The 21,135-nt window shown below is 37.6% G+C and overlaps 1 protein-coding gene and 2 non-coding genes across 3 annotated transcripts; 1 reads left to right on the top strand and 2 right to left on the bottom strand.

Annotated features, from left to right (window-relative positions):
* The first annotated feature begins 1,697 nt into the window (after positions 1-1,697).
* Positions 1,698-1,769, top strand: TRNAM-CAU. The gene has a single exon. It is a non-coding gene; the product is annotated as a tRNA-Met (tRNA).
* Positions 1,770-1,967: 198 nt separating this feature from the next.
* Positions 1,968-2,039, bottom strand: TRNAM-CAU. The gene has a single exon. It is a non-coding gene; the product is annotated as a tRNA-Met (tRNA).
* A 12,661-nt stretch (positions 2,040-14,700) lies between these two features.
* LOC114165174 lies at positions 14,701-15,318 on the bottom strand. Its single transcript, XM_028049837.1, has one exon. The coding sequence runs from the start codon at positions 15,316-15,318 to the stop codon at positions 14,701-14,703; it is 618 nt and encodes a 205-aa protein (XP_027905638.1).
* Positions 15,319-21,135: the final 5,817 nt, after the last annotated feature.

Genomic DNA, 21,135 nt, shown 5'->3' with positions numbered 1-21,135 from the left:
CAATATTTCATTTCCCCATTTTCATCTTCTCCTTCAATTCTCCTCTTCCCCCCCCCCTTTATCACGCTCATCCTCACATACCCATCCAATTTTTCTTCCAATAACTCTTTCAAATCTCTATGGAATACAAATCCTTCAAAATACATAATAAACTTCTTGGGCTTACAATTTTATTTTTTAGAAGAATGATGATGTTTCTACTGTATCTACAAACGAAATTTAAAAAATAGATAAACAGCTAATGTAGTATAGATATTATTATGTTTTATTTTTAATACAATAAAAAGAACTTAATATTTGTGTGTTTAATAAAAAAATAATAATAATATATAAGTAATTTGTAACGAGTTATAGAGAATTTTAAATTTATAAATAAAAGGTAAAAGGTAATTTTTTCTAAATTAACTATATATTAACATTAATTTTTTTAACAAAGAAATATGACAACAATTACTAAATATCAAACACATATTCAATTCTTCAAAATTAATCAAACTAAAACTTTGTATTGAAATTATATATTTGTTTAATATATATATATATATATATATATATATATATATATATATATATATATATATATATATATATATATATATATATGAACCTACTATTTGTCCAAAAAATTACTCTAACAAGCTTATTAAAAAAACTAATGAAAAGAGAGTACGAAGAGATTAAAAAAAAGTTAAAATACACTTATTATTTTCAATTTTAATAGTTAGGGATTTATCTTTTTCAAATAATTCATAGCATGAGTACTTAGTTTAAGCTCTTCAAAAGAATGTATTCAATAATTTAAAATTTTATAAAACTATTGTTTTATTTTCTCTTTGATAAAAGTAAAAGTAAAGGAAGGAGTTATTATTTCAAGGTGAACGGGTCAAAATTTAAACAAAAAAATTGATAAGGTAGGTGACCCATCCATTGAGTAGGTGTTTATGTAGGTTAATATGTGTAGTTGACATCTCCTTTCGCACACATTCTGATTTTTTTGGAATTGGAGAAATTGAGAAAATTGGTGATTGAGAGGAATGATGGAGATGTTGGAGTAGGGAAAGAGGGTGAACATGAAGGTGAGGAGGGACAAGAATGTGCCTGGAGGAGAGGAGAAAATTTATGCGCGTGTCTCTGTGATGTGTTGGATTGAAATTGATGAAGGGAAGCGGAAGTGAGGATTGACTGGGTGAAGGTGGGAAAGGGGAAGGATGGAGATGGTAGAGAAAGAAAGGAAGATGAAGATGGAGCTTAGAAGAGAGATAAAGATGGCTAGAGAAAAGGGAAAAGAAAAAAAATGAAAATAAAAGAAAATAAAATTGTAAAAAAAAAAACTTACTCGTGTAATTTTAAAGAGAACACGTGTCAAAAATAAATGGTGGACCTTCACTCCGTTTTCCATATCACGAAAATCGTCCAATATTGAAGACCAAATTCATCTGTTTTATAAGGACAGGAACTTAACAAGATCAAACTTTAATATACGGACTGAAACCAAAATTGTGTTATAGTTTAGGGACCAAAAACATAGTTAACCTAATTAAAATTTAGGGTGTGCGCTTATAAGAAAAATAGACCAAATTTAAGAGTTCAAAATTATTGTCAATTATTTTTGACAAAACTCAAATCCTAGTTCTTTATTTTGGCTAGTTTTTCTGAAATTTAAAATCATCTGTACCTATTGCAAATCAATATCATCAATCAGAGTGGCGCAGCGGAAGCGTGGTGGGCCCATAACCCACAGGTCCCAGGATCGAAACCTGGCTCTGATATAGAGTGGCTTTTGCTTTTTTTTCTCTCTACTCCAAACCATATCAACCATCACATCTTTCTTGTTAAACACATGCACAAAAACATACAAGATACTTCAACTTGGGTGACTATATAAAAATTATTTTAATTATCAATTTATAGACTAATTATAATTTTTTGGAACTATTTTAGTTGCCAATAAAGCAAAAAACACTCTATATCAGAGCCAGGTTTCGATCCTGGGACCTGTGGGTTATGGGCCCACCACGCTTCCGCTGCGCCACTCTGATTGATGAAATATGATTCGCAATAAGTACAGATGATTTTAAATTACAGAAAAACTGGCCAAAATAAAGAACTAGGATTTGAGTTTTGCCAAAAGCAATTGACAATAATTTTGTACTCTTAAATTTGGTCTATTTTTCTTATAAGCGCACACCCTAAATTTTAATTGGGTTAACTATGTTTTTGGTACCTAAACTATAACACAATTTTGGTTTTAGTCCGTATTTCAAAGTTTGATCTTGTTAAGTCTGTGTCCTTATAAAACAAATGAATTTGGTCTTCAATATTGGACGACTTTAACGGTTTTCATGATATGGAAAACGGTGTGCAAGTCCACCATTCATTTTTGACATGTGTTCTCTTTAAAATTACACAAGTCAGTTTTTTTTTTACAATTTTATTTTCTTTTATTTTTGTTTTTTTTCTTTTCCCTCTTCTCTAGCCATCTTCTTCTCCCTTCTAACCTCCATCTTCATCTTCCTTTCTTTCTCCACCATCTCCATCCTTCTCCCTTCCCACCTTCACCTAGTCAATCCTCTCATCTTCTTCCCTTCATCAATTTCAATTCAACACATCACAGGGACACACGCATAAATTTTCTCCTCTCCTCCCAGCACCTTCTTGTCCTTCCTTACCTTCATCTTCACCCTCTTTCCCTAGTCCACCATCTCCATCATTCCTCTCAATCACCAATTTTCTCAGTTTCTCCAATTCCAAAAAAATCAGAATGCGTGCGAAAAAATTTGGAGATGTCAACTACGCATATTAACCTACATAAACTTCTACTCAATGGATGGGTCACCTAACTTATCATGTAAGCATAAACGCAGAATATGATCCTATTATTGATTCTGACATCTTCATGCACATAATCACACTTTTACGCACATAAACGCACATTCATGTACATAAACATAATATAAATCATAATATTGATTCTAATAATCAATCATAAACTCATAAACAATATCTCATACCTATACTGATAATCATGTTGTAAATAGTAAACGAAAGCGTACCTGAATTGGCCATAACGATAATATTAGAGAGAACTAATGATATAGTGATCTTCCTCCTGTAGAGCACCTTTATTTCCCTTTGGTTTTCTCTCTTGATGGGGATGGGGAGAAAGGAACAGGAAGAGTGCGTTATGACTCTGTGTTTGCTCTCAGAAGGGGACCACGACCATTTATAATCTGAATTACTTAAGTTTTAGTATTTCTGATTTGGCCCTCATCAAATTAGAAATTACTAACTAGTCTCTACACAATATTTATTTTCATGACATATGCCTTTAGCCAAATCTTTAATTTAGTCAGATCACTTTATTATTTGGCTTTATAAATAATGACCCTAACACATTTAATTATGTGTCATATATATGCATGACCCAAAATTACTAACAATCTCCCACTGGTCACAAATATATATGTCCTTACAACCTTATAAATGTGTTAGACTTTATGAGCTCAAAATTTCCATTATATTACTCGAGCATACTCCAAAAGTCCCTCCTGTATGTGAGCATATAACCTCTTGTTCTCTTGAAATATCTCATGACCCTCTTTGCTGCTTTCCAATGGTCCATTCCTGGATTTCTTAAGTATCTGCCTAGAACCCCAACTATGTATGCTATGTCTGGACGTGTACATACTTGGGCATACATCAAACTCCCTACAGCTGACGCATAAGGAATCTTCTGCATTTCCTTAATTTCCAAATTTCTCTTTGGGCACTGATTGAGACTGAACTTGTCTCCCTTAGCAACTGGAGTATCCCCGGATTTACATTCATGCATGCTAAACCTTTTAAGAACTTTATCGATATAGCTCCTTTGTGATAATCCTAGAATACCCCGAGATCGATCTCGATGTATTTGAATTCCTAATACAAAGGAGGCGTCACCAAGATCTTTCATTTCAAAATTCTTTGACAGAAATTTCTTAGTTTTGAGCAATATGCCTATATCATTAGTGGCAAGCAGAATGTGATCAACATACAAGATCAGGAAAATAAACTTGCTCCCTTTAAACTTGTGATACACACAGTCATCAACAAGATTCATCTCGAAGCCAAATGAAAGAATTACTTGATGAAATTTATGGTACCATTGACGGGATGCTTATTTTAGTCCATAAATGGATTTAGTCAATTTGTAAACCATATTCTTTGGGTCTCCCGACACAATTTTCTGGTTGCACCATATAGATCATCTCGTCAATGTCACCATTGAGAAACACCGTTTTGACATCCATTTGATGAAGCTCCAAATAATAATGTGCAACAAGAGCCATAATTGTCCTAAAAGAGTCTTTTGATGAAACTGGAGAAAAAGTCTCTTTAAAGTCAATCCATTCTTTTTGAATAAATCCCTTAGCTACAAGACGAGCCTTATACCTCTCCACATTACTGTTAGAATTTCGTTTGGTCTTAAATAACCCTTTACAACCAATGGGTTTCACACCTTCTGGTAATGGGACAAGTTCCCAAACCTTATTGTCTTGCATGGATTTATACTTTTCCCTCATTGCTTCAATCCATTTTTCTGAATTAGGATCATGTATGGCTTGACGGATGGTGATTGGGTCATCTTCCATCACACTATTGTTAGGATCTTCATTTTCTTGGAGAAATACAACATAATCATCTGAAATGACACTTCTCCTTTCTCTCATGGATCTCCACAAAGGTGCTGGCTCATGAAGCATAGGTTGTTGAGGATCTTGAGTTTGTTCTTCACGAACAACCAAATCATCTTGAGTATGGGGTTCATCAACAATGTTTTGTGGAGGTTCCGAACTTACTTCATCAAAAGTAATTGTTTGAATCAGTTCTGGAATTATTATCGATTCTTCCTCCAAAAAAATTTTCCTAATATGATTCTTCCTCCCAAACTCAATATCCTCAAAGAATGTAGCAGTCCCTGTCTCAAAAATTGTCTTTAATATGGGATCATAAAATTTATATCCCCTGGATCTCTCAGAATAACCAATAAAGTAATTACTTACTGTTCGGGAGTCCAATTTCTTTTCATTTGGCTTATAAGGCCTTGCCTCAGCTGGACAACCCCATACATGGAAATGCTTTAGACTAGGCTTTCGCCCAATCCAAAGCTCATAAGGTGTTTTAGTAGCTGCTTTAGTTGGTACTCTGTTTAGAATATAAGTTGCCATCTTTAGTGCCTCTCCCCAGAGTGACTCTGGTAAGGTGGAATGACAAATCATACTCCTTACCATATCCTTAAGAGTCCGGTTTCGTCTCTCAACTACACCATTCATACTGGGTGATCCCGGCATGGTGTATTGTGAGACAATTCCACACTCCTTTAGGTACCTGGCAAAAGGTCGTGGATGTTGTTCACCTGATCCATCATATCTGCCATAGTACTCACCACCACGGTCAGATCTAACAAACTTAATTCTTTTGTTGAGTTGATTTTTGTAAGACCCGAGAAAATTAAATAGTTATTTAATTAGGACGTGTCAACCACGTGGTGCTCGATTGTGGACGGCGCAGAATTGTATTCCCGGACACTGAGGGGATATAGTTGATGACGTCGGGGGAGGCGGTGAAGGAGATGAGGCAAGGATCCACTTGCTTTGTAATAGTAGCCCAAGAGAAGAAGATGAGTACCGAGGAGCAGATCAGTCGAATACCGGTGGTGGATGAATACGCCGACGTATTTCCAGATGAGATACCTGAGTTACCACCCAGCCGAGATATAGATTTCTTAATTGATCTAATCCCTGGAGCGGGTCCAGTGTCGGCAGCTCCGTACATAATGGCACCAGCTGAACTAGCAGAGTTGAAGAAACAGATAGAAGATTTGCTAGAGAAGAGATTCATCCGACCCAGCGCCTCACCATGGGGAGCCCTAGTATTACTAGTGAAGAAGAAAGATGGTAGCTCTCGGCTGTGCGTTGATTATCGGCAGCTGAATAAATTGACGATAAAGAATAAATACCCACTACCGAGGATTGATGATCTGCTGGATCAGCTGAGAGGGGCAGGTGTGTTCTCTAAAATCGACTTAAGGTCTGGCTATCATCAGATCTTAGTCAAACCAGAGGACGTTCAGAAAACAGCCTTCAGATCGAGATATGGACATTACGAATATGTCGTGATGCCATTTGGAGTGACCAATGCTCCAGCTGTCTTCATGGACTATATGAACCGCATTTTCAGGCCCTATCTGGATAAATTTGTGGTGGTATTTATAGATGACATCCTCATCTACTCTCGGAATAAGGAGGAGAATGCAGGCCATCTGAGAATTGTGCTGGAGGTGTTGAGGGAACATCAGTTGTACGGTAAACTGTCCAAATGTGAATTTTGGTTGGACGAGGTACAATTTCTTGGGCATGTGATCTCTTCCCATGGTAATAGAGTGGACCCAAGTAAGGTTGAGACGGTGTTGAAGTGGGAAAGACCTCGGACAGTAACAGAAGTCAGAAGCTTCTTGGGGTTGGCTGGGTACTACAGGTGGTTCGTAGAAGGGTTTTCAAAAATGGTGAGTCCATTAACTCAACTCACTAGAAAGAATCAACCCTTCTCCTGGACTGATAAGTTCGAAGAATGCTTCGAGGAGATGAAGAAGAGGTTGACTACAGCTCCGATTCTCATTATTCCAGATACCAGTAAAATGTTTGAGGTATACTACGATGCATCCTACCAGGGCTTGGGCTGTGTACTAATGCAGGAAAAGAGGCCGGTAGCCTATGCTTCTAGGCAGTTAAAGGTGCATGAGAAGAATTACCCTACCCACGACTTGGAGCTGGCTACTGTAGTGTTTGCCCTTAAAACATGCAGACACTATTTGTATGGCTCCCAATTTCAGGTTTTTAGTGATCATAAAAGCCTGAAATATCTATTTGATCAGAAGGAGCTAAATATGAGACAGCAGCGCTGGATGAAGTATCTCAAGGATTACGATTTTGAGTTGCTTTACCACCCTGGTAAAGCTAATGTGGTTGCGGACGCCTTGAGTCGAAAAAGGATGCATATCTCAGCCATGATGGTGAAGGAGCTGGAGTTGATTGAGAAGCTCAGGGATATGAACCTGGGTATACAGCTGAGTGAGGATTCCATCAGATGCAGTGTTCTTACACTAACTAGTGATGTGTTGGGGACTATCTGTGATCAACAGAAGGATGATGCTGAGTTACAGCAATTCGTGAGTTGGATTGGGACTGAGAAGGGGAAGGATTACAGGATCGGGACAGATGGTCTTCTAAGGTTCAGAGATAGAGTCTGCGTGCCTGGAAATTGGAGGTTGAGGAAACAGATCATGGAGGAGGGGCATAAAAGTCGTCTTAGCATACATCCAGGTATGAATAAGATGTATCAGGATCTGAAACAGTCCTTCTGGTGGAATGGGATGAAAATCGACATTGCCGACTTTGTAGCATCGTGCTTAGTATGTCAGAAGGTCAAGATTGAACATCAACGGCCAGGGGGTACACTTGAGCCGTTGGATATCCCTTAGTGGAAATGGGATAGTATTGCCATGGACTTCGTAACTCATTTGTCGAGGTCTGCAAAAGGGCATGACTCAATCTGGGTAATAGTGGACAGATTGACAAAGTGTGCTCATTTCCTAGCCATTAATCAAAAGTGGTCATTGGACAGATTGGCCGAGTTATATGCGCGGGAAATGGTCAGGTTGCACGGTGTGCCTACTAGTATAGTGTCAGACAGAGATTCGAGATTCACATCTCGCTTTTGGCAGTCTCTACAGGCAGCATTGGGGACTCAGTTGAGGATGAGTTCTGCATACCATCCACAGATTGATGGGCAGTCGGAGCGTACTATTCAGTTATTGGAAGATCTTTTGAGGGCTTATATGTTGGATCATATGGGAAGTTGGAGTGAAATGCTTCCATTAGTGGAGTTCACAAACAACAATAGCTATCACACCAGCATTGGTATGGCTCCATATGAGGCGTTGTATGGGCGGTGATGTAGGACGCCATTGTGTTGGAACCAGGATGGGGAATCATTGGTGTTGGTTCCCGAGTTTCTACAACAGACTTCTGAGAAGGTTAGAGCGATCCAGGAGAGAATGAGGGCTACTTAAAGCAGACAGAAGTCATACGCGGATAAGAGGAGGCGACCTCTAGAGTTTGAGGCTGGGGATCATGTATTCCTCAGAGTGAATCCGACGGCAGGAATTGGGAGGGCTATCAAATCAAGGAAGTTAACTCCGAGGTTTGTTGGGCCTTATCAGATTTTGAGGAGAATTGGCGCTGCAGCTTATGAGATCGCTCTGCCACCACACTTGGCAAATCTGCATAATGTGTTTCACGTTTCCTAGTTGAGGAAATACATTGCAGATCCATCGTACGTCCTGGAGTCAGATGATATTCAGATTCGGGAGGATTTGACGATGAGCACTGAACCAGTGCAAATTCTAGACTCTCAAGTGAAACAGCTGCGAGGAAAGGAAATCAGGACCGTGAAAGTGCTGTGGGATGAGACTACTCAAGAGATGACCTGGGAGATGGAGGATAGGACTGGTAAGTCTTATTTTCGAGGACGAAAATCTTTAAAGGTGGGGGTAATGTAAGACCCGGGAAAATTAAATAATTATTTAATTAGGACGGGTAATAGGAACATTTAAAGTAATTAATGTGTGGAACTATGACGTGGAAAAGTACTAGCTCAAGTGGTTGAGAGTACTTTATTGTGTGTGAGAACTTGGGTTCGAGTCCTATGTGTGCCACTTGCATGTTATTTAATTTATGCATTTTTTTGTTGTTTAAATGAAGTATTGAATGCGTGGTGGGTTGATAAATTCCTAAAATTGTAGGAGTTATCACAAAACATGAATTGGTTGAATGGTTGTGAAATTGACTTGGTGAGTGATGGGTTGTGAGTTCAAACCTTGTTGAGAACTAATTTACTCTTTTTTGCTAAATTTTTCCTTAGCAAGAACATGAAAGGGTTGGAACCCTAGTAGTCAAGAGTGGCAATCCAGAGGGCTGAAAATATTCAGTGAATAGGTAATGAATACCCTTTAAGCCATTTTTAATGTAATTTTCGTGTGGAGTGTAAAGAGCACTTAAGAGAGGAGTAAGTGAGAGAGAGTACGTGTAATTGGAGAGAGAGAGACCTGGAAACTGAGAAGGAACCTTGGCAAAAGGATTCTGGTGTGGGCGTACTGCATAGAGGAGTTGGAAGGGAGAAACAGTGTGACGGGTGCGAACAAGTGAGGAGGAGGTTTTGCTTCGAGGCACACTCACCAATTCGGGTTTGAGAGCGGGAAATCCAGGTAAGGGGAGTTGTTTTCGCGTGCTAATAATCGTACTCACCATATTGTGCCTTGTATGATCATATGTGCATGAATTCTCTGCCTGGTATGTACTGTTTTTCGCGTTTTCAGGGTTCTGCCCAGAAACCGCCTGGCGGGCATGCATGTGCCGCCAGGCGATTCATTCAGTTTGTGCATGGTTTTGCTTCCTGATTGCTTAAACCGCCTAGCAGGGATGAATATCCGCCAGGCGGCGCAACAGTGTTGTGTTTTTTTGTTGGTTTGCCTTTTGTGCAGGGGCATGGAGACTTCTGATTGTGATTTTATTCATCGATAGTATGAACTGGTTAAAATTGGGGTTTGATGGTGCTCGAGAATACCCTTTATAATTTAACTTGGATAAAGTTGGATTATTGGAATGGGTAGAATCCGAATTGAGTTATTAGGGTTCATGGTGTGTATGAATTTGAGGATATTATGTCAAAGGAAATTGGGTCAGTAAATTAGGTGTGATTTATTGTGTGATATTGTCTGTGAAGTATAGATCGAATTATGGACAACTTGGCTTATCACGTGTACCGCAACCTGGAGATTTTCTGGGTTCTGATATACCACCCGGCGACGCCTAGCTTGCCGCCAGGCGATGACGGGGGTAGTGGCGTATTGTACGTTGTTTTCGGGTGGTCGTGAGGGAAGAGGCTAAGAGGGATATTGGAAATTAAAGGAGGACACAGTAAGAAATAATATACTTAGGTAAGTGAGCATGGGAAAGGAAAGAGGTTGATGGTATGTTTATGTGATGGGTTGTTGATAGTTGTGTTAAGTAAAGGAAGAGATTTGGATAACATCAGTTAATGGAATAGGATTCGAAAGCTTAGAATTCTGCATAAATGTTGTTAGATATCTTTGATTATTGGTTATAGGTTTTAAGTGTTTGGTGACTTGTAAGCTTAAATGTAAGCCATGTGATTAGGCAATATTGTATGGAACAAGATGCATGGTAGTGTAGTGTGAGATAAGTATGGTGAGAGTAGATTTGATAATGTTCCTAAACTGCGATATTTGATAGTGAATGGAGTGCCTTGTTACTGTAGTGATGATGAACAGTGATAGAGGAGTGAAATAGAGTGTCTAAATGTCTCTAGTTTAGGTACAAGGGCTATACGTGGGAAGGTATAGGGCTGGAAAATTTATAAACCCTGAAAGACAGTTGTGCAGTAAATCCTAGTGCATTCTAGAATTGCAGAATTAACCGTTTTGGGTGCCAAAATCAGTAGCAGGGAGTTACTGGTATGGCGCTTGGTGGTCTGCTGATACCGTCAGGCGATAGGAATCACTAGGAAAGACTCCTGCACCGCGTGACGCCTGGCAACAAGGGAGTGCTCCACCAGGCGGTGTTGGGAAAAACAGTGGTGCTGGAGGAGCGCTGGAGCCTGGCGGTGGGCAGGTACGAGTTGTGTGTGTTGTTTTTAGCATACAATGATGCTTTGCTTGGATCGGGAGATGTTGTGCCATGAGCGGGTAGGTTCATGGATGGTGCTTGACATGTGATGATATGAGCGGGGAGGTTCATATCCAGTTACTCTCACATGTGGATACGAGCGAGGTAGGTTCGTATGTTCCGTGCTCACGATGAGAGATGCCACGTGCGGGGAGGTGCGGGGCTGGTGGATCACATGTGTTGGACTACGAGCGGACAGGTCCGTAGAGCAGGACTACGAGCGGGGAGGTTCGTAGAGCAGGACTACGAGCGGGGAGGTTCGTAGAGGCAGGACCACGAGCGGGCAGGTTCGTGTGAACGTCATATTCCCGAGTCCAAGGCTAACCAGTTGTGTGATTTGAAGGCTATAAAGCCTTAGGGTTAAGGTCTTGGCCAAGAACTAGTAGATTAACTAAGATGGGTGTATGATTTATCTTACTTACGATATATCTGATGTTTTAATTTTCTCAGCTCACCCTTTCTGTTTGTGTATGGCGATGATCGTGTGATTCGTTACAGGGGAGCAGATGTTGATACAGGTGGAGCTGAGGATGTTTAGGCGGCAAAGTGAGGGCTAGCTTTGGGAGTAGAGCTAGGGTTTTTCTCATATATACTTTATCATGCTTTTATTTACAAACACAAATTTTGAGAACTTGTAACACTTTATTGTTTAAGCTATGAGTTTTGGCGCGCGTTTTCATAAATTTAAATTTTCTCGCGTTGGAATTATTATCGAGACGACTTTTGATATAATTTATTTATTTTATTGTTTATTTTAAGTAATATTCCTTAGGGATGTTACATTTGGTATCAGAGCAAATGTTTTGATACTTTTGGGAAAACTGGGGAGTGAGCTGACGTTTATTGTGTGAAATTGATTTATGTGTGTTGATTGTTAAACTTGATAGAGTATATTTTAATCTTTAGCTGTTTGATTTTAACAGCTGAAATATATGGCGTGCACGGGCAATGGCAGACAGGAGGCGTAGAAACACCGCATGGGCTGATGAGATTGCTAACGCAATCCACAGGATGGTGGATGCGATGCAGCCTGTGGCAGCACCACCTAGAGCCATGATTCCTCCTGTGAGACCTGTGACCATGGAAGATTTCATGCGTCATAAGCCGGCGAAATTCACTGGGAAGGCCACCCTGGATAAGGCTGACGCGTGGTTACGAGAATGTGAGAAGATATTCGGGTGATTGAGTGCACGGAGGCTCAGAAGCTTACTTTTGCCACCTTTCTGTTGGTGACTAAGGCCGAATATTGGTGGATGGGTATGCAGCAACACATGCAAAACCGGGAGGAGGAGGTGACTTGGACCAGCTTCAAGACGAGGTTCCTGGAAAAATACTTCCCTGACAGCGCTAAACATGAGTGCGAGGCGGAGTTTCTCACCCTGCAGCAGGGAAATCTCTCTGTGCAGGCCTGTGTGGAGAGATTTGAGTACCTCTCGAGATTCTATTCTCAGATAGTGACGGAGGAGTGGCGTTGTAGGAAGTTTGAGGGCGGCCTCAAACATGAGCTGAGGCATTTCATTGTACCATTGAGGGTACGAGAGTTTCCAGTCTTGATGGAGCAAGCCAAGAGTGTTGAGCAGCTTGAGATGGGACCGCACTCAGAAGAGTAGCGTTGAGGGCAGATAACAGAAGAAGCCCTATAGTGATTAGGCAATATTGTATGGAACAAGATGCATGGTAGTGTAGTGTGAGATAAGTATGGTGAGAGTAGATTTGATAATGTTCCTAAACTGCGATATTTGATAGTGAATTGAGTGCCTTGTTACTGTAGTGATGATGAACAGTGATAGAGGAGTGAAATAGAGTGTCTAAATGTCTCTAGTTTAGGTACAAGGGCTATACGTGGGAAGGTATAGGGCTGGAAAATTTATAAACCCTGAAAGACAGTTGTGCAGTAAATCCTAGTGCATTCTGGAATTGCAGAATTAACCGTTTTGGGTGCCAAAATCAGTAGCAGGGAGTTACTGGTATGGCGCTTGGTGGTCTGCTGATACCGCCAGGCGATAGGAATCACTAGGAAAGACTCCTGCACCGCGTGACGCCTGGCAACAAGGGAGTGCTCCGCTAAGCGGTGGTTGGAAAAATAGTGGCGCTGGAAGAGTGCTGGCACCTGGCGGTGGGCAGGTACTGCCAAGCGGTCTTAGCCTGTTTCGCCAGGCGGTGCTGGCTGATGCGCCAGGCGGTTGTGCATCAGGTTACGAGTTGTGTGTGTTGTTTTTAGCTGACAATGATGATTTGCTTGGATCGGGAGATGTTGTGCCATGAGCGGGTAGGTTCATGGATGGTGTTTGACATGTGATGATATGAGCGGGGAGGTTCATATCCAGATACTCTCACATGTGGGGATACGAGCGAGGTTGGTTCGTATGTTCCGTGCTCAAGATGAGAGATGCCACGTGCGGGGAGGTGCGGGGCTGGTGGATCACATGTGTTGGACTACTGGCGGACAGGTCCATAGAGCAGGACTACGAGCGGGGAGGTTCGTAGAGGCAAGACCACGAGCGGGCAGGTTCGTGTGAACGTCATATTCCCGAGTCCAAGGCTTACCAGTTGTGTGATTTGAAGGCTATAAAGCCTTAGGGTTAAGGTCTTGTCCAAGAACTAGTAGATTAACTAAGATGGGTGTATGATTTATCTTACTTACGATATATCTGATGTTTTAATTTTCTCAGCTCACCCTTTCTATTTGTGTATGGCGATGATCGTGTGATTCGTTACACGGGAGCAGATGTTGATACAGGTGGAGCTGAGGATGTTTAGGCGGCAAAGTGAGGGCTAGCTTTGGGAGTAGAGCTAGGGTTTTTCTCATATGTACTTTATCATGCTTTTATTTACAAACACAAATTTTGAGAACTTGTAACACTTTATTGTTTAAGCTATGAGTTTTGGCGTGCGTTTTCATAAATTTAAATTTTCCCGCGTTGGGATTATTATCGAGACGACTTTTGATATAATTTATTTCTTTTATTATTTATTTTAAGTAATATTCCTTAGGGATGTTACAATTTTCAACTTCAGCTTTAAAAGATTTGAACACATCCAAAGACTGTGACTTTTCATGTATAAGAAATAAGTATGCATATCTTGAGTAATCGTCTATGAATGATATAAAGTATTGTTGACCATTCCAATAAGGTGTAGGAAATGGCCCATAAATATCCGTATGAATCAACTCTAAGACGTCTAAAGCTCTATATGCACCTAATCTCTTCGCTTTGGTCTGTTTTCCCTTAATGCATTCAACACAAACATCAAAGTTTGTGAAGTCAATGGACTCTAAGATTCCATTTGACACAAGTCGTTCAACTCTATTTTTAGAGATGTGACCTAAGCGCTTGTGCCATAATGCTTCTGATTGAGTATTGTCAATTTTACGTTTAGTACCATGAGATTCTGTATTGAGGGTTTCATTATAGGTGGTCACAGTATCAAGCAAATATAGATTATCATTAGCCAAAAGTGAACCAGTTCCAACAATATTTGAATTAAAAGACAAACTAAATTCATTGTTTCCAAATGAACAAGAATAACCGGATTTGTCCAAATAAGAAACTGAAATTAAGTTTCGTCTAAATGACGGCACAACAAAAGTGTCTTTCAAATCCAAATAAAAACCAGTACATAATAATAATCTAAAATGCCCAATAGCCTCCACCTCCACCGATTTTCCATCTCCAACATATATCCATCTTTAAAAATCAGTTGGCTTCCGGTAGTCCAGGCAATCCTTCATAGAAACACTGATGTTAGCAGTTGCACCTGAGTCTAACCACCAAGTGTTACTAGGTACTGATGCTAAATTGACCTCAGAACAGACCAAAGTAAGAAACATACCTTTCTTTGCACGCCGAGCATGATATTTGTCACATTTCTTCTTTACATGTCCAGTCTTATTGCAAAAGAAACATTTGCTTTCCTAAGATTGTTTCTTTTGTTCTAGACCCTTAGCAGCTTCCTTCTTGGGATCCTCCGATCTCTTTCTTTTGCCCTTAGCCTTTGAGGTGCTTGCAAAATGAGCATTTTCTGTCTTGTCTTGCTTTTGTCTTTCCTCTTCTTGCACACAATATGAAATGAGCTCATTAAGACACCATTTATCCTTTTGACAGTTATAAGATACTTTAAACTGATTAAACTGTGCAGGAAGAGAAATCAACACCAAATGTATGAGTAAGTCTTCTGAGATTTCAAACTTTAGTGCCTTGAGTTTGAAGACAATATTAGACATGCTCATAATATATTCCCTGATATTTCCTTTGCCTTGATATTTCATGGAGATCAAGTTCTGAAGAAGAGTACTTGCCTCCGCCTTATCGCTTTTTGCAAAGCGCTTCTCAATCTCAGCAAGGAATTCTTTGGCAGTAGTAACGTCTTCAGAAACAGTGCCCCTAAACACCTCTGGGATGTCGCGCCTAATGATCATTATGCTCATGCGGTTTGAGCGATCCCACTTTTCATGATCCCTCATCTCTTCAGGAGTACTCTCCGCCGTAGGAGTAGGGGGTTCTTCAGTCCTTAACGCAAGATCCAGATCCATGCAGCCAAGAATAATTTCAATATTCTCCTTCCAGTCCTTAAAATTTGTTCCATTGATGATCGGAACATAATTCACATTGGCAGATACAGAAGCAACTGAAGCTATATATATAAAACTAGAGGAATAATTTATTATGCTCACAAAATAAAATAAATCATTATAAAAATATTCAAATAATGGTTTAACCCATCCCAAAACACCCAATGCACCATTAATATCAAGTCTTTGGACAGTAATATTAACTGCTAGAGGTATCTGGTTGTAATGATCAAACATTGATAATAAAGCACGTCCAACAACAAACTAATCTTTGGATTAATTTATCATCGACAGAGCAAATCCTTATAATTATCACATGTTTATCATCACAAATGTGTATGCAATCCGGCTAAATATTAATCTTCCTTTGGGCCGATCAATACTCGCATGAACGTACATAAACACCAACATTTAACATTTTTCACGAACTATCTACTCAAGAGAGGTCACTTTTGGTGACTTCTTGATTCAATTAATTCATTTAAAATATTAAACCAAACCAAAATTTGATTATATATATATATATATATATATATATATATATATATATATATATATATATATATATATATATATATATATATATTCCAAAACCAAATATATTTATTTTATATATTAAATAACCAAAAAAATATATAAAATAAATAAAATTATTTATATTCTAAAATATAAATCCTTATGTTCAAATGTCTTGAACCCAAAATTCAAAATTAATTAAAATAATTTACTTCAATTAGGGTTTTAAGAAACCCTAGGATTCTCAATTTGGGGTTTTTCTCCCAAAAAATAAAATTGGGATTAAGGGTTTCAAAATTAGGGATTTAGGGTTCTGAATAGAAATTAATTAAATTAACCAAAGACAAACATGAATCAAGTATGGGTGGCTCTGATACCACATGTAAGCATAAACGCATAATATGATCCTATTATTGATTCTGACATCTTCATGCACATAATCACACTTTTACGCACATAAACGCACATTCATGTACATAAACATAATATAAATCATAATATTGATTCTAATAATCAATCATAAACTCATAAACAATATGTCATACCTATACTGATAATCATGTTGTAAATACTAAACGGAAGCGTACCTGAATTGGCCATAACTATAATATTAGAGAGCACTAATGATACAATGATCTTCCTCCTGTAGAGCACCTTTATTTCCCTTTGGTTTTCTCTCTTGATGGGGATAGGGAGAAAGGAACAGGAAGAGTGCGTTATGACTCTGTGTGTGCTCTCAGAAGGGGACCATGACCATTTATAATCTGAATTACTTAAGTTTTAGTATTTCTAATTTGGCTCCTCATCAAATTAGAAATTACTAACTGGTCTCTACACAATATTTATTTTCATGACATATGCCTTTAGCCAAATCTTTAATTTAGTCAAATCACTTTATTATTTGGCTTTATAAATAATGGTCCTAACACATTTAATTATGTGTCATATATATGCATGACCCAAAATTACTAACATATCAATGTTTAGTTTAAATTTTTTCCCGTTCACCTTGAAATAATAACTCCTTCTTTTACTTTTTTACTTTTATCAAAGAGAAAATGAAACAATAGTTTTATAAAATTTTAAATTATTGAATACATTCTTTTGAAGAGCTTAAACTAAGTACTCATTATATGAATTATTCTAAAAAGATAAATCCGTAATTATTATAATTGAAAATAATAAGTGTATTTTAACTTTTTTTTTAATCTCTTCGTGCTCTCTTTTTATTAGTTTTTTTAATAAGCTTGTTAGAGTAATTTTTTGGACAAATAGTAGGTTCATTATTTATATATATATATATATATATATATATATATATTAAAAAAATATATAATAACAATACAAAGTTTTAGTGTGATTAATTTTGAAGAATTGAATGTGTTTGATATTTAGTAATTGTTGTCATATTTATTTGTTAAAAAATTAATGTTAATATATAATTAATTTAGAAAACAATTAATTTTTATCTTTTATTTATAAATTTAAAACTCTCTACTCTTTACAAATTAATTATATATTAATATTACTTTTTTATTAAACACATAAATATTAAGTTCTGTTTATTGTATTAAAAATAAAACATAATTAATATCTATACTACATTTGTTGTTTATCTATTTTTATATTTCTTTTGTACATACAGTAGAAACATCATCATTCTTCTAAAAAATAAAAATATAAGTCCAAAAAATTTATTATGTATTTTGAAGGATTTGCATTCCATAAAGAGAGTTGAAAGAGTTATTGGAAGAAAAAATGGATGGGTTCACGAGGATGAGCGTGATAAAAATGGGGAGAAAAAAAGGAGAATTGAAGGAGAAGATGAAAATGGGGAAAATGAATTATTGATTAACTCTATTGATGGAAAATAAAGGTTGGAAGAAGATGATGGTTGGGTGAAGGTGGGGGAGGGGAAGGATGGAGATGGTGGAAGGAGAAAGGAAGATGAAGATGGAGGTTAGAAGGGAGACAAAGATTGTTGGAGAAGAGGAAAAAGAAAAAAAATGGTAAAAAAAAAATAAACTTACACGTGTAATTTTAAAGAGAACACATGTCAAAAAAATGAATGGTGGACGTGCAAACCGTTTGCCAAGTGATGAAAACTGTTAACTCCGTCTAATATTGAGGACTAAATTGATATGTTTTATAAGGATAGGGACTTAGCAAAATCAAACTTTGAAATAGGGACTAAAACCAAAATCGTGTTACAGTTTAGGAATCAAAAACATAGTTAACCCATTTTAATTTATGGTTATGAATCCTTAAACTTTACATTTTTTTTATAAATAAACATATAGTATTTTAATAGTTTTATCTCCTCTTCAAGATGACAACCTTAATTTCAAATTGATTGTAATTATTTCTAAAATATTGTTTTCATTATATTTTAATAATTACAAAAGAAGAAAAAAATATTAATAAACTATTCACATTTAACGAATATTAATTAACTTAAATATGTTAGAAAAACAACAAACTAAAGAAAGATTATAATTTTTAAGAACTAATTAGAATTGTAAGAACCTTAAACGTAAAATCAAAAAGTAAAAGTAATTTGGCTAAATTGCTGTTTTAGTACTCGATTTTGTTCTGAAGTTTCAAAATGGTCCTCTAAATATTTTGAGACTCAATTTAGTCCTCTAATTTTCAAAAGTGACTCAATTTGGTCCCCAAAGTTAACACCGTTAAAATTCTTAACGGAATAGTGACATGGCTTTATGACTGTGTATGAGTTTTAATTATGTGGCCCGTAACAATGGTTATGTGCAAGATTATCAACTAAGAAGTGTTCGAAGGTGTTGATCGTGGAGATCGTTAACCTAGGGTTCGATTGTGATTGTGATTGGCATTGCATCAGATTGATTTTCAACATTATGATCGAAGGCGTTCAACAACCTAGGTGAGTTTACAATTTTTTCGAAATAAATTTTAGGGTTTTAAGCTTTTGCGTTGAATTTGATTTTGGGGTTTTGGGTGTACTATGATGTTTGGGTTTGTTTTTGATTTCGATGCTTCTATATCGTTTGGTGATTGTTATTTGTTTACTAAGTTGAATGGTTTTGTGATTTCGATGCCTGTATTGTCCCATCATTTCCATATCATTTTCTGTAGTTTGTGGTCCCCCTTCGAAACGGGGTTTAGTGTTTTGTAATTTGTGGTCCCCCTTCGAAATGGGGTTTAGTTTTTTCTGTCGATTTGTCGGTGGTATGTTTCGTAATAAAAGTATGTGGTTTTGGGTATGTTGACATTTCACAAGTTTGATGGATGATGAGAAGTTTGAAGTGATTATCCACCATGGAGGGCACTTCGTGAACGAGGGTGGAGTTAAATATGTTAATGGCCAACTATGTGTTTTGTCGTGTGATGAAGATAAATGGTCCTACTTTGAGGTGTTCTCATTACTGCGAGAAATGGGTTATATTAATGTCAAAGACCTGTGCTATTCTATTGGAGGTTGTGCAATGTTGGAGGAAAGGTTGCAGCATTTCTCTGATGACGTTGGTGCACTCCATATGGTCAACATCACGAAGCGACATGGTCAAGTTCATATGTTTGTAATTCATTCAGTTTGTGAAGTAGAGGTAGTATATATGCTAGAATACCAGTGTGCCTAAAATTGTAGCAGATCAAGTCGAAGCTGAATTTGGTGAGGTAAAGGTTGAGGTGCAGTGTGATGATACAAAACAGTTCCAACCTGAAAGTGGTGAGGTTGAGGGAGAGGTCTATGTTCAAGGTGAGGCTGAAGTACATGTCCATAATGAGAGTCATGAGGTTGATAATGAGGTCCAAAATGAGACACATAATGAGGGGGTGCAAGAGCAAAATGCGGAAGAAGTTGAGGTTGAGGATGGTTGCTCTAAAGGTAACATAGATGAAGATAGTAATGGATTAATTGATGTGGATATGGATTATGACCCTACTGTGAAGGCCATGCATATTCGAGAAAAGGGGTTAAGGAAGTGGAACGTTTCTATTTCTCGTGCTATGTCTTTTCGAGCAAGATCAATGGCTGTAAAAAAGATTGATGGTTCCTTTATAGAGCAATACAAATGTATATATTATTATGATCATGAGTTGCGTAGATCAAATCTTGGTTCAACAATTAAAATAAAGGTTGAAGATCATGATGGTTCAAAAATATTTCAGAGATTATATGTTTGTTTAAAAGCATGGAAGGACAGTTTTGTATCATGTAGGTGTATAGTAGGATTGGATGGATGTTTTTTAAAGGGTATAAGTATGGTGATGAGTTGTTGACAGCTGTGGCAAGAGATGTCAATGATCAAATGTTGCCTATAGCATACGCAGTTGTGGAGGTTGAAAATAAGGACACATGGTCTTAGTTCTTAGACCTTTTAATTGATGATCTTGGTGGGGTTGAATGTTGTGCCTCATGCACCTTTATATCAGACCAGCAAAAGGTAATGATTTATTTTTCAGTTATTTAATTGGTTGTAATTATTTCATTGCAGTTCTGCTATCATTTAAATGTTGTTGTTTTGTTAGGGTCTGCTGCCAGCTTTAAATGAACTTATTTTTGGAGTTGACCAAAGGTTCTGTATGCGCCACTTGTACGAGAATTTTAGGAAGAAACTTCCAGGGAAGATTCTAAAATGTTTAATGTGGAGGGCTGCTTACTACACACATCACAAGCATGTGAAAAGGTTATGTTGGAGCTCAAAGAAGTCAACGAGGATGCATTCAAACATATAATAGCTATTCCTCCAAGGCAAGTATTTCAATGTTTGTTAACTTTATGTATGTTTTCATTTAGTATTTCAATATTCTGATAGTTGGTGCAAACTGATAAAGGTATTGGTCAAGATCAAGGTTCAATACCACTGTCAAATATGACACACTAGTGGACAACATGTTAGAGGCCTTCAACAGAGTGCTAGTAGATGCTAGGAGTAAGCCAATAGTTACCATGCATGAAGAAATAAGGTTGTACATGATGAATAGATGGGCAAGTAATATATTGAAAGTAAGTTCATTTCAAGGTTCAATATACCCCAAGATTCGTGATAGACTGGAGAAGGATATGCAATTAACAAAATATTGGGTTCCAGGTACCGATTACAGTCTATTTTATTGTGAATTTTGTGATTGGACTGCTTCATGATTTTGTGACTTTTGTTATGCATGTAGTTGGTCAGTGGACAAGATTTTTTAGGTCAGACATGTATTTACTATTGGTGAAAAGTTTGTAGTTAATGTGGACAGCATGGAATGCAGCTGCAGGAAATGGAGTATTACTAG

This window comes from Vigna unguiculata, chromosome 10, assembly GCF_004118075.2.
Source record: "Vigna unguiculata cultivar IT97K-499-35 chromosome 10, ASM411807v1, whole genome shotgun sequence".
Taxonomy (NCBI): domain Eukaryota; kingdom Viridiplantae; phylum Streptophyta; class Magnoliopsida; order Fabales; family Fabaceae; genus Vigna; species Vigna unguiculata.
The sequence above is the reverse complement of the archived record's forward strand: the minus strand, read 5'-3'. Positions and strand labels throughout refer to the sequence as shown.

Excerpts from the sequence above, each read along its gene's own strand:
- LOC114165174 (XM_028049837.1), bottom strand. The coding sequence starts at position 15,318 with ATGGATCTGGATCTTGCGTTAAGGACTGAAGAACCCCCTACTCCTACG.